This window comes from Aythya ferina (genome assembly GCF_964211825.1).
Source record: "Aythya ferina genome assembly, chromosome: 3".
Taxonomy (NCBI): domain Eukaryota; kingdom Metazoa; phylum Chordata; class Aves; order Anseriformes; family Anatidae; genus Aythya; species Aythya ferina.
In genome coordinates, this window is record NC_140298.1 from 31517722 (window position 1) to 31534707 (window position 16986).

Sequence of the window (16986 nt, forward strand, 5' to 3'; positions counted from 1 at the left end):
TATATTTTCCATTGTTTAAACAGACAATAAAATATACTGTGTGCCTTTTTTTTTTTTTTTTTTTTTTTTTTTAAGGAAAAAATCATCTCTCTCCTTCTCTGGTTTTGTTGGTAGCAAACTGAATTTAACTTTCTTCTTTATCAATATCCATAAAAGACATTGCTTATTTTCTCTTCTTCTTTCAGAAGTGAAGCCAACTTGCATATTTAACAGCATGGAATATTACGATGGAGACATGTTTCGAATGGATGCTTGTCGTTTCTGTCGGTGTCAAGGTGGAGTCTCTATTTGCTTCTCTGCCCAGTGTGGCGAGCTACACTGTGACAGGTATTATGTGCCAGAAGGAGAGTGCTGTCCAGTGTGTGAAGGTACACTATCTTTTCAATACTTTTTATTTATTAATTCTGCTGCTTTTTTTTATTTTGTCCTTTCAAGGAAAATAAGCCAGCAAGTGCTTCATGTTGTTGTTGTAAAATTTTCCAATTGTTTCTTAATTCAATTTATTTTTACTTTTCTTGATTGTTGTGTCTAAGTACAATATCTTATATTTTTGCGGTTTCTCTGATGTTGACACTCTGTCCTTTTCCTATAGAGCTGTTTCTTTTCCCTTCTGGATTAAAACATTCTTAGACATGGCCACATGTGCTGTACTTTTTGGGGGCCTTTTTCCCAAAGGCCATCAGAAGCTGTTGCTAATTTCTGCACGAGATATTTAGACCCCTCCAAAACAGCAGCAGTGTGTCTAAGACTGTATCTATCATTTTGCAGCCTGCTTCTTCCAGTCATTGTTCTTCTGTTTAGCTACAGAAATGTATACAATTATAGCAAAGAACCAAGGCAGTAATCTGGCTTCAGTGTTTTTCTCTTCCTCCTTCACCTTGTTGACAGCCAGCTCTTCTGCATGTTAGGACTGCAGTCCTCCTAAAAAAAGATCATGTGGGAAATTTCACATTGACCCTCTTGCTTACACTAGAAAGTATTTGACACATCTTCTGCCAGAATTCAAACAGGAATCCACGGTAGGAAGATGAAGGGCTGTTGCTGTGCACTTGGATCTTGCCCCATCGTGGGTTTGGGTATGGCCACAATGTAGACAATGGCCTGTGAAGCACGCCTGGTCTGTGTGGTTAAATGTAAACTTAGGAATGGTGTCCCAAAAATAAGTTGCGAGAGAAAAAAAAAAAAAAAAAGTGAAAAAAAAAAAAAAAGTTGGAAATCTGAAATCTAATAGAAGAATCTAGCTGCTAATGTCACTTTCAAACACTTTTCTATGAATTTAATTTCAGTGTTTCTGTAGTTCCTTGTGGAGCAAATAAGCCAAAATATCCATTGTAGTTGTGCTTAATTCCACATAGATAACGATAAAAATTAAGAACTTTGTGTTAAAATAAAAATAAATAAAGTCTAAAAGAGGCAGCTACAGGAGCTAGATCTTTTCAACAAGCACAGCATATAGTAAATGATACTTTTGGGGGCTCTTGAAAGGATACTTTTGAAAGATGCTATTGGAAGTTTTGGCAGCTTAGATTGTTACTGCCTAACAGAACACTCCAGAGATCAAAAAACATCTGGATAATGAAATACCAGGATGATGAAGATTCAGTGCTATACCATTATTTAATGAAAGATTTTAAAAGTCTAGCAATGGCATGTCTGATGTAGTAAAACCTTTTCTGAGTAAGTGCAGATTCACTGCTGAATTGCTCTATAAGGTGCCGAGCTTATAATATATATAAAATCTGTTTTTATTTCCTGTAATTCACTTATGTAAATCTTCTGAGATTGGGCGTCATGACAGTAAAATGAATAAACAATATATCTATATATGTGCTGTATCTGGGCACTCTGATATACTCAAATTTTTGTCTAGATTTGGACTTTGGTTCTAGGTATATCCTTCATCCTCTTAGTTTCGTGATTTAAATAGTCAACAATCTTACTATTTGTCATTACATTGTTCTGCTGTATCATACAGTATTTAAAGTCAACTTTTCCATATCTTTTGACCTTTGAATAAGACTATCAAGAAAACCTGCTTTCACTTCATTTGGGTTTGATGAGTTACTGTGTATTGTACCTGCAATTAAAGCTTTTTTTTTTTTTTTTTTTTTAAGACAGGTAGATAAAATAATGATGATAATTTACAGTTATTTAGTACAACTTCCTTTTTCAGGTAATAGCTGTGATGTAATTTCTGCTGAGGTGATTAAAAGGCCAAATTGCAGGGTTTTTTGTCAAATCATGACATTTCTGGTGCATGATTTTGTGCTAGGGCTTGTAGCACTAAATCAAGGAGTCTGATTTCTCACTTCTGAATGATTGAATGGTAAAATTTGTTGTATTCTACTATAAATCCTATTTGATTTACATGCGTTCTCTTAAGTAAGTCTAGTCAACTGGCTCCCTTTTAATGTATTGTAATTTTCCTGGTTCCTTTAAGCAATTAAAAAGGGGGAAAAAAACAAACAAACAAAAAAAAAACGCTCTGATCTCTTTCTTAATACCTCATGTTATTAAGACATCTTAATAAGTGACATCTTAATCAGAATCCCACACATGAATTGTATGACAAAGTTCACTTCATTTGATTGCATATGATTTCATTTCTGGTTAGGTCAAAATAATTAATTATAGATTCAAGGAAATCTCAAAACATGTAAGTTGGGAAGTTACGTGATTAAGAAACATCTTAGTTTTTAAAGTCTTATGTTACCCAAGCTACCTGCTTTTGAAATAACTTAACCCTTTTTGATAAAATGGGGATTGTCACTAAAATTCAGTGTAAGAGTGAGTGCCAGATAGAAATTGTGTGCAGATTCACTCTGAATTTTCAGAGTTTGTTAGTGTCATAAACTGAAACAATGGTTTATAATAAGACAAAAGCTATTAGCAACTGCTGTTCATTTTGCCTTTGTTTCAGAGATGGTTGACTAAACTTCAGAGTATTATCCCAGGTTTCGTTGAATTTTTTTTTTCATGTAGGAAAAATGCAATGTTAACATTCAGTGACATGTTGACATGAGTCATTGCAGTAGTTCATTGAGATGCTTCCAGTTTTCATTTTGAATCTGTGGAGTCAGTTTAAAAAAAAAAAAAAAAAAGTTTTGAAAAACAAAAGCAGAAAAATCAAAAACTGAGCCTTTTAAAAAATAAAACCCAGCCATCTGTACATGCATTTTCATTTCCAGATCTTCTTGTTAAATTCAAAATTTGAGTTGAAATGTTTAAAAATAGAACACTGAATTTATGAATGCTCAGTATAAGCTAACTTAACATTTTCAACAGTAAATATCAATATTAAAATATCTAAATTGTTACCTATATTATTTAATCTCTGTGTGCCACAGTGTGGTTCTTAGTGTTTGATAGTGGCTTCACATATCTTCTTTAACTAATATCCTGTCATTGCAGTTATTCGCATGTAAAATTTAGGCATAAAAATGTGTGAAAACTTCTTGTTCTATTGCAACTTCTCATTTCAGACCCAGTTTACCCTGTAAATAACCCTGCTGGCTGTTATGCCAATGGTCAGATCCAAGCTCATGGAGACCGCTGGAGAGAGGATGACTGTACTTTCTGCCAGTGTATCAATGGAGATGCTCACTGTGTTGCAACAGCCTGTGGACAGAGCTGCTTGAATCCCGTCAAAGTCCCTGGAGAGTGCTGCCCAGTATGTGAAGGTGAGATCTGTATTTCCCTATTATGCTTTATTCTGCCATGGCTACTTTTTACCTACTAGTTCCTAATTTACTTTATAGTTTTGGTACAGCATTTCCCGTGACCTAATAAACTAATGATACAGGGGCTAGAGGGAAGGTAGCTAATTTTTAAATTGTGACTACAGTGTGGTTTAACCACAATGGCATGTGCCCATGCTCAATACGCCTTGGGTGCAATAAGGCATAGTAAGAGGTCATTTAAGTTCAGCATTGTTAACTAATTTTACTTAGTTATGCTTACAGCTTAATAATAAATATAGGAGGAATTAGTGGATCAAAATGTTCATCAAATGGTATTACTGATAATTGAGTTATTCCTCATTTCGTATTCATCAGTATCATGTAGTGACGATTCAAGATCTTTGCACAATATAGTTGGACATTGGGCATAATTATAGTACAAATTAAAGCATCGTTATTTCATTGAAGCTTACAAAGGATGATTGTTAACTGGGAGATAGATTTTAATTTTTAGAGTTTAAAACGTAATTACATTTTGCGGAAATAGATGCGCCTGATATAACAGACTGAGATTTTAACTATATTGCAAACACTTGCCCAGCCTGGCCATGAAAATGTGAGAGGTTTCAAACTTATATATTTAAAATACATATATGTTCAGAGTTGCATTTTCTGTGGTAGTTGCTCATTGTGAAAAATACCAGATCATTCAGTTTCTAAATCAGAATTCTAGATCTGTCTTCATAGCTGTATTCGTAGTGTACAAATACTTTCAGGTGTGCAGGCTTAGTAAGCTGCCACTTATTTTTCCTGTTCCATCTCTGATAGAATGAAATTAATTTTGTATAACTTCTTGTGGCCTTTCTTGGTTTGCAGTATCCATCCAAGTTCATTGAGTAGTTGCTCTTTAGGAGAAATCTGAGGAACTTAAAGCTTTCTTATTGGTGCTTTTTCATGCCAAAATTCACATCACAGGATATGAAGAAGGTGTCTGATAATGTATAAAATCTGCATGTGAAGTGTAAAGAGTTACTACTTTCACACTGAATTAATTTTATGATGAGGAAGCGGTTTAACAGATTTTAATCCCCAGTGATCCTCTCCAGATGGGTATCAAAGACTACGTGCTGTCACCACTCCTTATTTAGTGTTTATGAGTAGTGCAAGCTTAGGAAGGTAGCATGGAGAGGTAGATTTTTGGAAGTATTTTCAATACGTTGAGTTTTTTTCTCCAGTGAGAATGGACAAATATCTTTTTTCCCGTTCCAGATTGGAGAAAATGGATGAGGGACAATTGGATTAAAAGCATATCTACAGCAGACTGAGATAATTATGATGTCCCAATGCAGCCAAGCGGACACTTCATTAATGTACCACACTAGTGCCACTAGTGCTTTTAGAGTATGCAAGGTAGCTCGTCTGGACTTGGTTAGGTAATTCTGTACTATGACAAGTTTTTCCTCCTAGAAGCAAATGTAGTGTCTACTTTAGTCTGTAAAAGTTTGTTTGCCATCATTTATAACGGCAGGTTTCTCAGGACTCTGAGAAGAACATAAGGTTCATGAGGTCCCAGGGGGTATCTGAGGGAGTTTCTGAGTCCTGACAATCTTGGGCTGTGTGTGCTGTGCACAGCAGGTGTGGGCTGCAGCCCTGACAGCCTTCTTGGCTGACAGCAACACATTAAACACATGGTGACCACTCGGCAGAAGCCATGTCTTCTAGTTCTGTTCCTCCATCACCCATTAGAACTAATGCCACCAACCAGATGGAGCTCCAAGCAGCTCATGCAACCACCCAGCTCTTGGGCTGTGCCTGGTACTGCTCCTTGAGATGGAGGGCAAGAGGAAGCACACCAGCGTGAGGCAGTTGAACTGCTCTGTCTGGTGGCCAAGCTTCAGGAAGAGGTGGGGAGACTGAGAAGCATCTGGGAGCCCAAAAACTTGATAAATCAATGGAGCTGTGCTATGCCTTAAATATGCACATACCAACCTGGTGTGGCTACTACTGAGACAGGCCCAGTACCTGCTCTCTGTCAGGATAAAGGCAGCAACTTGAGGGACATGGAGGAGTGGATGCAAGTTACTGCATAGAGCTGCAAGAGGAGACCATGTCTGCCTGCTCAGTTTCCACTGCAGAATAGGTATGAGGCTCTGGGTGTGGCCAATGAAGGTTGTGAAAACAGGGAAGAAGTGGCATCTGTGCGAGTTCATGGGAGCCCAGGGAGGTCCCCGCTGCCTGGAAGCTAGCCAACGTTACATCCATCTACAGAAAGGGCATGAGAGAAGACCCAGGAAGCTGCAGCCCTATTAGTCTAACATCAGTCCCTGGAAAATTTATGGAGAAAATTATCCTGGGGGATACTGAAAGGCATTTAAAGAACAAAGCTATTATCACACCTAGTCAATATGGGTTCATCAAGGGAAAGTCCTACCTTAGTAATTTGATGCCCTTCTGTGATAAGGTCACCCACTTGGTAGATGAAGGGATGACTATGGACATAATCTTTCTGGGTTTCAGTAAGGCCTTTGATGCTGTCCTTCACGGCATCCTTTGGCCTAACTGTCCAACTGTGAGGTAAACAGGTTCACTCTACCAGTTGTCCAGTCTGGACAGAAGGAGGCCAAGGGGTGGCCTCACTGCTCCCTGCAGCTCCCTGAGGAGGGGAGGTGCAGATGGAGGTGCTGGGCTCTGCCCCCTGGTCACTGATGGCAGGATGTGTGGGATCAGCACAGAGCTCAGCCGGGGGAGGTTCAGACTAGGCTTTAGTAAACATTTTGTTGCCACAAATGTGGTCAAACACTGGAACAGGCTTCCTTGAGATGTGGTTGATGCACCGTGCCTGTCTGTGTTCAAAAGACGTTTGGATAATGCCCTCAGTAATATGCTTTAACTTTTGGATAGCTCTGGAATGGTCAGGTGATCTTTGAAGGTCCCTTCCAGCTGAACTAATCTAACTGACATATTACAACAGTGTAATGGAATCAATATTTAAATTAGATTATTGTGTCAATTATTTTTTTTGTCTCAGAAAATCTGAGTTTCACTATTTATAATGTCATGCTAGTTGTTCTGTGCTGTATGCCTAATTGCAGTCATCTGGTTTTGAGTGCATCATCTGGAGGCGAGTAATACTGAATGGTATTTTCAGCAATTTTTAGCTTAAAGGCACCACATTTTACTTGTTACTTTGATAGCACATAGTCCCACATAAACAGTCAAGGGGTAAGATTGAATATCTGTCTTAATTTGTTAAATTTTTTCTCTGAAAGCATATTCCGAATTAAATCCCCTATGTGTCAGCCATGATGCTTCTCTGCATAATACCCCATTAAATCTGCATAACTATAGCTTAACCTTAGTTTTGCAGTGTAGTATATGAGCAGAAATGTTTACTGAATAGAAACTCAAGCATCAAATGTTGCACTAATAGCTTAAACCCATTGTCCTGTGTTCCCCATTCTGTTGTTTATTGTTTTATTTTGTTTTTCCATCCATTTACATCTCTTATCTCCTACTGTTCAGTGTAGAAAACCAAAATCCATATCTCATACGGGCTAATTTCTGGGATCACTGATGCTATTCAGTATCATATTTGCAAGTTATTTGAGATAGGGGTGCAAGGCATAATGCAGCATAACTTATATTCAATAAATGGATAAAATGAATGTAAAGTTAGCAAGTGATTTTGAGACAGCAGTTTACCAGTCATTGTAAGGGTAAACATACCTCCTTTTAGACCTCCCTTTTATTGCCTCCAAGTTCTCACTCACATTCCACACACAGTGTAAAATGTTTGGTCAACAAAAGTACACCATAGTGAAATAATGTTCTTTTTATGTGTCGATTTAAAATGACCATATGTAATAATTGTTAAGTTGTATTTTGCAAATTCATCATAAATTTACTTTATTTTTCTTCTCTTATATTTACAGCTCATTTTACATGAACTAGTTCACTTTCTGAGGACTTGTACAGGTTGTAGGAAACAAATATTTTTCTGCTAGAATCTTAATTATGCTTCATCTCTAAAGCAGGAAGAAAGAATGATGCCTATTGAAAACTTTCTATTATTTTTGTCAGTTTAGTTGATGATGGACTGATTAAAGCCCATATTTCCATTTTTTTTAAATAGCCATCGTATCAAGAATAATAAGTCAGAGACTTAATATGCTTACCACTGTTTTTTAAGTATGCGTTTATTTCTCATCAGGCTTTTGTTTACAAGTGAAACAAATCGAGCATGCCAGCAGCTGACTTCAATTGTGTGAGCTTACTTTAAGTATGCCAGATATTAGCTCTTTAGCATGTGAACCAAAATATTTAGTCAAAGATGTTTCTATCATTTATTTTATTTTGAGTGTTGAGGGATAGAATGGCTTGTTGGCCATAGAACTGACTGACAAATTCAAATCAAAGCTGCCTGTGGATCTGGCCTGGTTACAGGTCATCTAGAGCAAATCTTTATTAGTATCAGCCACTCGTGACTTTTCCCCTGTCTTTCATGCAAATACTGCTGCACCAACAATTTTGCCAGTTCAGTTACTTGCTGGCTGCTCTATAATCGGTTTAAATGAAAAGAGATATCTGTTCCTATAGAGAAGTTTACGTTCCTGCAACTGCATAAGGATGAAGTTCCTGAATTATACTTTCATATAAAATTTGTAGTTGAGATCAAGTACAATGTCATAGAAGTTCTGTGAACGTAGGTTCTTGAAGTGTTTTATCAGAGTGTGTCCTGGTTTGGCTGGAGATAAGTTCATATTTTGAAAATGTTTAATCACAAAATGTTAGATACCTGCTTTCATAAGTATCCCGAGAAATGTCAGCACATGAATGTATTCAGTCCTTTGAACGCAATAAATCCAGACTGTTAGAACATTCACACTACTTCATGAAGAAAATTATGGTGAATTATGAGAACTGAGAAAACTGGAGTTCAATGATGGGAGACACTGAAGACATACAGATATATATACAGGTTTCCAATTTAAAGATCTAAGGGAATGGCAATTTTAATACAAATTATTAGAATGGAGAGTCTCTTTTCCAGGTTTTTTTCAGTTTTCTGCAATAAACCCTTTTTAATTAGTCTTCATAGACTGCATACATTTCCATAGCATGGGCTATCTATGCACATGATACATTTTTCAGTGTTGCTTGGACATAGCATTCCAAGCAGTTAGAAATGTGTAACTTTCCAAAAGCTTGTCTGGGCTTCGCTGGGCTTGCAAAAGGTGGTAATCACTCGGCTGCCCCCAGCCCCTCCTGTATTTGCATCTTCTATGCTGATGCAGGAGCGGGTGGCTGAGTGAGGGGCTGCAAATCCTTTACACTGGAGCTGCCAGCAGAGACCAGCTGGGAGGAATGGCAGGAACGTAGGGTTCTGTAGGGGAGGAGTTCAGTGCTCCGGCTGTGCATGCATGGCTTTAGTCTTCAAGTCCCTGGACAGCCTTTCTTGAGTTGCACTGTGGTTAGCATCTGCTAGCACCTGTGCTGGGACCAGGTCTGCTTGATGTTTTCACTAGCAAACCTACAAACTCAGGAATTGAATAGAAGCTGAATTTATGTAATCTCCAGACAACAAAGCTAGAAATGGCAGCCAGTATCTTGGAGAGCGGAGTATGAATTTGTTTGTTTTAAAGCAGAAACTAGGTGGAAAAATATTGAATGAATTCAACCAGGGAAAAATCAGCTGGGCTGTGTTTGGAGGAAGTTCTTCATGAGTCCTGACTCCTGAAAACCCCATTTAACATTTTCCCTGAGACGTTTGGTGATAAAAGGGGCAGAAGTTGAACTAGAGCCTTGAGAGGGCAAATGACAAGCTGAAATTATGGTCACAAGTACAGTTTGCAAGACATGAAGTAATTGTATTGCTCTCTTTGCTATGGGTAAGTGTGATATTCTAGCCCTTGGTCCTTTTCTGGATATTGTTCCTCTGAAAAGCATTCAAGCAAGGTGACAACTCTGAAGGGGAGCTATAAGGACAGTACAAGCTCTGAAAAACATGTCCTAGGATGACAGATTGAGTTGTGTTGGTTTAGCATAAAGAGGAAATGATGAAGTTGGAATGAGAAGACAGCAGTCTTCAAAGTACCTAAAAGGTTGGTGCAAAAAGAAATGAAGCAGTATATTTTGCAGTATCCTCTGAAGATAAGACAAGAAAAAAATAATTTTTGTTGCAAAAGGGAAGATGTGTATTAGAGGAAGGCAGAAAGTTGAGGAAAACAAAATTCCTTCTGTGGAATGTTTTGACTGAGATTGTCATTTTGATTCATTCAGGGAATCACAGCTTGTATTTTCAGCCTCAGTGAGAGAAGATGCTCTCAGGAAATTGCATACATAACTGAACAGAGTAATAATAATTTGTGTGCAGTTTTCAGTGTTTATGCAGGTGACGACTGTTGCTCAACAATATGCAGTTGTTGTCTTTTCTTGAAGTAAACATCAAAGTGATCAAAGGGCTTTTGGCAAGACCTCTGGTTAGAGTAGGTCCACGTGTGTCACTTCTTGCCAGTTTTCTGACACAGCAATGCACATGGGTTGTGATTGTGCAAGATGTGTACAGATAAAAGCCCAGGATGGGAGCAGAGGGTGGCTAGAGGAGAGCATGTCTGGGCAGGGGGAGAGGCAGAAAGTGAGGGCCGTGGAATAAGGCATGTGGATGGGGGGGGAAAGGATGGGGTGCAAGATAAGGCAATGTCAGACACTGAGACCAGAGGATAAGAAGCTGCAAAGCTGGTTTAATCAGAATGCTCTTAAAGAAAAAGCCCATAAGCTTGCTAAAATGCTTTGAACAGCATTCTTCTCCTTCTGGCAAAGGGAACTCTCTTCCCTTGCAGAAAAGTGGTAGTTCTAGACAAACCCCAGAGGTTTTCTGTGCCATTTCTTCCTTTCGTCAGCCAACCCCCATTCTTGAGCCCTTCAGTCTTATATTGTTTTTCAAGGCAGGCACCTCCCTTCACTGGTGAGGGATGGGAAAAGCACAAAGAATTAGTTTTAAGCTTCTGATGGATGCTTCTATAGAGCTTCTATAGCTGCTGTAATGATATTGGTCCTTTGGGATTTGCCCTTGTTTACTTAATCTATTACATACTTAGTCTGTTTTTTCTTTCTTTGTTTTCTAGACTGTCTTCATAAAAACCAAGCCTTAGGTAATCATACTGGCCCTTTGTGTTCTCCCCACAGTACAGCCAATAGCTTCTTGCAACACACAGTAGTCTCAAAGATAACCCATTTCTAAGATTTAATGAAAACAGGCAGATAGGTAGAGGGGACAAAGTGATTCTTCAGTGCCACAAGGGACTGCCAAGCTTTAGTATGCATTTGTACTTCATTTCTCTTCAGGTTCTTCACAGTAGCCAGTCTGGTTATCTGTGCTACTATATGAAATGGATCCATAGAAAATCAGTTTTTAGTTAGTGCTAATGATCACAGAACCGTTTGCTTCTCTGTTGGGTTAAAAATTGCTTCATTTCCTAAATAAAATGGATGTGGATGCTAGTAGCAATTCCATTTTTAATGAATTAAAAAAAGAAAAATTGGATACTGGAACTTCAAATAGATATTAAGTGTCAATGTGTAATAGCATATGAATAACACCAAACAAGCTACAAAGATAGAAAAAAACGTCTCCCTCAGGCCATCTGCATCTGCATCTGCAGTCATCTGCAAATAGGAGTAGCAGTCCTGTTCACAGGAAATAAATAGTGGGTAGGGTAGTAGGAAAATGCTTGGTTCTTTGAAACAAAAATAATAAATCCAAGTGCTCAGTACTGCCATTGATGCCAAAAACGTCCCCTAGGAAAGACTAAGGTCAATTACATTTCCTTGCTTCTCCCCCAGACTAACGCTATAGATATGGAAAGTTGCAGCAAAGTTGGTTGATGTACAGTAGCTGGCCATCTCCCAGTGAGTTGTTCTGCATGAGAGCCCTCAGGTACAGGTGGAAGTGTTCCAGCATAAACTGTGAATGAGAAATTAAGTGTTAGACAAGGTCCTCTCAGAGGATTTTCATGAATAAGGCCTGCATTACTTCGCTGTCATTATGGCTGACACTTTATCTTCACAAAAAGAAATTAACATTTTCATCAATAAAGGGCTTCAAACTCTAGCTGAGACGTAATTCAGTTCAGTTCCTTTAGCGTGTCCAACACTTCATTAAGTAAAAACAGGCAGCACAGTCCCGTGAAAAGAAATTTGATTCATTCATGATGAAGTCAGCGGTAAAGAACAGTGTTCACCGGTGTAAGATTTGGGCCCAGGCATCTACTTAGAACGTGAAGTGTAAGTTATTGTTCAGAATCAGCACTGTAGGTCTGGACCCATCTTGTAATCAAAATCAATTAAGAGACACAAACACAGTGCTAAAGAGAATTGAGCTTACGTTTGCCAGATCATGTTTTAGCGTAGCTTTTTTAGGCAAGACAGCTGAGACTGTCAAATCACACAGCCCGGGGTGCAATGAAACCTACTGCCAATAAAAGTCTTTCTGAGTTTAAGAAAGTCAAGAGCACTAGACTGGTATACAAAAATCTTCTAGTTTTCAGTGATATATCATCACCGTTGAAAGAACTGTTTCTGAAGACAGTTGAAAGGACGAACAATCAAGGAATGCTAGTGAATATATATATATGTATGTATCAATGCAGCTAAGGATGTCTTACTTTTAAAGAACCTTGCGGATCATCTAATTCTTTTCAGTGCCTGTAGCATTCATAGACTTGGCCCAGATGCACACTAATTTAGTGTTTGTAAGCCCACCTAGTAATGATAATTGAATGGCTTTTTTACCTTCATGATTGTTTCTTAGCAAATAAGCTTAATTTATTCTGCTTTGATCACTGTGGTTATTTCTCAGTTTCAATCCACCTAAAGTTGTCCAAAAAACTGTTATCAAAATATATCTGAAGGTAATACTTGTCTACTAAACTGAAAACTGGAAAAACTGATTACAACAGTCAAAAGTTTTTAAGTTATCATCTTGGGAATAGAAGGCTTGTGAATATTTTGGTTACATTCCTGCAAAAAAAGACCCTTTCACACACATGCAGCATAGATTCATGGGAGGCCTCTTCAAGTTGCAACAATAAAAATAATCTAGGACTATAATAGTTACTTTTGAGGGGAAAAAATTGTTTTACACACAGGTTAACTGTATTAATAAAATTTGAAATTAGTAGTCTTTCTGATGAATCAAACCATGTTTGGAAGCATCAATGAATATATTTTAAAAGTTACTACTTCTTTGTGACATTAGAAAATTTTCATATCTTATTAAGTCCTTGAATACTTTTTATGTTATGTAATGTAATGTTCAACGCTGAGTTGTTGAGCACTGAATACAACTAAACATTGGGAGGGGAAAAAAAAAAAAAAAAAATCCTTCAAGGCATTAAGGATTTCAAACCCAGGAAGGAAATTCTCTTGCTCTGGACTTGGGACTGATACTTTTCATGTAATGGACTGAAGGGGCGGGGAAGCCTGGAATTCTAACTATGAGGATGGAAAACATTTAGTCACTCTTGGAATGATATGAATGTTTTTACAGGAAGCTTAAGTAAACACACATGCTGCTGCTTAGTAGGCTGCAGTTAACTTTTTTGGACAGCAGACAAAATTTAAACAAGTATATACACTCCAATGAAAGGCTGTTGAGCAGCACACCCTTCAGGAACAGTTTTTAGCCAGTTAACAGGTAAAAACGTTCAGTAATGAGTTAGACTGCTGTTCACTTGCAATTTTTTTTCTTAATTTTTGTAGTAAATATTTGAATGCACTATATTTCTGTAAATCAGTTGATGCTGGTTTTCCAGGATTAATCCTTCTAGAGACAGTTTGTGTTATAAAATACTACAGAAGAGGGAGCTATTTCACTTTCCCCAAATACAAGCATGCCCTTTATTATTGGTGTTAGAGGTCTTTCTTCACGTATAGAATGTGATTTTGACTCATTTTTTCCTCCCTCCCTTCCTTCCCCAGAAAATGCTTTCATTTCATACTCACTATAAGATGCTGAGCTGACTGCTCTTCATGTATAGCTAACACTTTCTCCAAGTGTTGCAGGGCTGGTCACTGCCAAATCTGAACGCACTGCTATTTTATGAGTCGTCTCTCTGGGGTTAAAAGTCATTGTAAATTAAATGCATACACTTCAGAGTTATGTTCTGAGTTTGTGGCTGATCACAATAAGGCCTTTATGCAAAGTTTCTTGTTATCCTTCGTAATGAAGAAAAAAAATATATATATATCTTAATAGTTAATTATTGCTAGAAGTACTGGAAGAATCAGTGGGCAGTATTCATTTATGGAATTAATTAATTTGTTTTCCCATTTATACTCAAAGGATTTTGTGATCTTTTTTTTTATTTTTTGTGATCGATAAATATTTTTGTGGTCCAAAAGGGGGGAGAGGGGGGGAATATACTGTAGAGCTCACCAGTAGATACAAAGTTTCTCTGTGCAATACCCTGAAAATGTGTTTCCATGTTCTAGCCTTTTTAATAATACACACAATAAGTTAATCTATTTTATCTGATTGCCTTTAGCTATACTATAAACCGGTTCACATTAACAAGATGGGAATATGAAAAATGGGGCTGTGGAGTTCTAGCGTAGAGTGTTGAAGCATACAATCCCACTTCTCATGCTACAATTATCGCATTTAAATTTTTGTGTTTGGGGTATTCAAAGGAGATAATTTTAAAGCTCTGTAATAATGTATCTATAGAGCTTATAATTTTATGTTTTGATGGAGCATGTTTCTATGATGCAGATTTAAATGTCTTTGTTAATGTGAAGTTAGCAGAAAATGCTGGTTTTGTATAGATAAATGTACGTATAAAATGTAACCAGAAAAAAAAAAAAAAAAGATACATATAGATACATATATAAATAAAATGTTTGCAGTTTCAGGGTCTAAAGTATCCTCTCTTTGCCATATTTTATTTGATATATATTTATTGACTGATATCAAACCATACTCTGTGTTGTAGTTTATTATATAAACAACATAATATTTACATATAGGCATATGTAAATAATACTCTGATATGTTTGGGACTGTTTACACCAAACTTTGGTAGCTTTCAAGCGTATGTGTGCTTAGAGCAATACTGAGTTGAGCTGCACAGGGAGCATGGATGAAGATGATTAAGAGAAGAAATCAGACCCCTCTGTGTCTGTTTAATTGGGATAACCATTGTGCTTGAATCAAACAAAGTAATTGAATGAACATGTTTGATTTATATTTTTGTTGTACTTCTTTGTGAAGGAAATATAGTTTTATCATAATAGCAGCTTTTTTCCCTTCTCTTTTGAGAGGAGAACTGTTGCAAGTGGAATTAAAATCTGGACTGATTCAGTAGTGTCAAACACCTGTCCTAACATGTCTAGTTTCTTGAGGTTAAGATACACAGCAGTCCAGTCTAATGGTCAATTAGAAGCAGCAGTAAAAGTTCTGTATTTGCTTTTAAATTCATTCATATTTAATAATGTAAATCTAGCAATTGAATTGGCGAATTTGAAAATTTCACAACATGCAGAAGGGAAAAAAAAAAAAAAAAAAAAAAAAAAAAGAACACAGCAATTACTTCTGTACTTTAAACCGATTTTGAAAAAGCCAGGAGTAGATATTTCCTTGACACAGGGAAATTTCCCTGACTCAAAGTCTGAAACAAAGCATGTTTTGATTTTAAATGCTACATTCCAAATTAAACAAAGCAAAAAAGCTTGTTCTAAGTATTCTTTGTGTCATAATAATAATAATAATAGGCTAAATAAGATGTTTTTAAGGTATTAACATAAAAGAGAACAAAAAAAAAAAAAAAAGGCACCAATTAAAGCCGGTTGCTGCTGTCAGCAAATAACATTTCAGAGAGAATTGCTCTGTTTTAACTGCCTGGAAGAAATCTTGCTTCTTGAATAGAGAGCTACTCCTTAAGTCATTGTGTAAATTTCAGAGAGATGATACTAGACAAGCATATATTTTTATGGAGTTAGAAAGGTAATCAGTATTTGGTAAAAGCAATACAAAAACAATCAGAAACTGAATTGTTAATCCATGGATTGTATGTATTTCCCTGATTACGATCCATCAAGGATATTTCTGCTTTCACTGGAGATGTCCTGAATTTGTGTGAAATTGAAATTCTTAGAATTATGCGGGTTGGAAGGACCAGGGATTATCTACCTCCTGCTCAAAGCAGGTCCACTTATAGCAGGCTGTTCTGGGCCTTGTTCCAAGGAATTTCAAGGATGAAGATCCCACAACCTCAGTACGCTAGACTTTGACCACCCACATGGGTGTCGAAGAGGATCAAACAAATTTGTTTCAAGTTGTAATTTCTCATGTTCACACTTGTATTTTTTGCCTCTCATCATACCTTTGACCACTCTCAAGATGAGCTTGGCCTATCAGGAAGTTACAAGACAGCAGAAGAATCCCCCATTTGTCCTCCTCCTCCTCCGTGCCAAACAACCACAGTCTCCTATCCTGTCCTCTTATGCCACCTGTTCCAGCCTCTGACCAGTTTGGTGGCCCTGTGGTGGACTCGCTCTGGTATGTCAGCCTCTCTTTTGTTCCAGATGTGGAACAAGTCCTAAATAGAAGGGAAGCATTACTTCTCCGAATGTACTTGCCAAGCTCTGCAGGTACGTCTTGTCCTTCACACAAACCAAAACTGAACAGTTGGTGCTCTCTTGTAATACACATGGCATATCAGTGGAATCCTTTCGCTGATATGAATTCAATGTCCTAAGTTCAAATTTTATATAATTTAAGGGGATGATAGGAAAATTTGTATAATTTTCAATCCAATATCAGCTGTAGAGGTTGTTGGTTTTTTTGCTTGTTTGTTTGTTTTTGTTTTAATTCTCCTAAAACTAACTAAACAATTTTGTAAAGAGAATCTCCAAAATTAGAGGGAAAATTGAAATCTTTAATGAATTGTTCACTTTGCCATTCAGATAAAAAATAGAATTCAAGAAGATTGCAGTAAATGGTCTTGGATTTTTTTTTTCCAAGACTTCAACAATCAACAGTGTATTTTAGTATACTTCTTTATTTTCTGATAATTTTAAATGCTCAAACTGTGTGTATAATAAAATTCTAATCTTTAGAAACTTCTCCCCCCTCCTCCCCCCCCGTGTCATTGAAACATGGATACATCAGTTTTTCTCAATTTCTGAATACTTCAGCAGAGCATTATCCTAGCATACCAGTACTCATCCAAGTGTAACAACATATACATATGACAGTGGCTGTTGCCACTGTCAGAGCCACAGTTCTAGACTAGATGCACCATCCCAT

The 16986-nt window shown here is 37.2% G+C and overlaps 1 protein-coding gene across 2 annotated transcripts in view; it reads left to right on the top strand.

Moving 5' to 3' along the window:
* CRIM1 (cysteine rich transmembrane BMP regulator 1) overlaps positions 1–16986 on the top strand; it is a 182003-nt gene that overhangs the window by 123934 nt on the left and 41083 nt on the right. For both annotated transcript variants that reach the window (XM_084513536.1, XM_084513537.1), the window contains 2 exons: positions 186–368; positions 3483–3680. In XM_084513536.1, coding sequence (XP_084369662.1) covers positions 186–368; positions 3483–3680 — 381 coding nt within the window. The remainder of the gene's footprint in view (positions 1–185; positions 369–3482; positions 3681–16986) is intronic.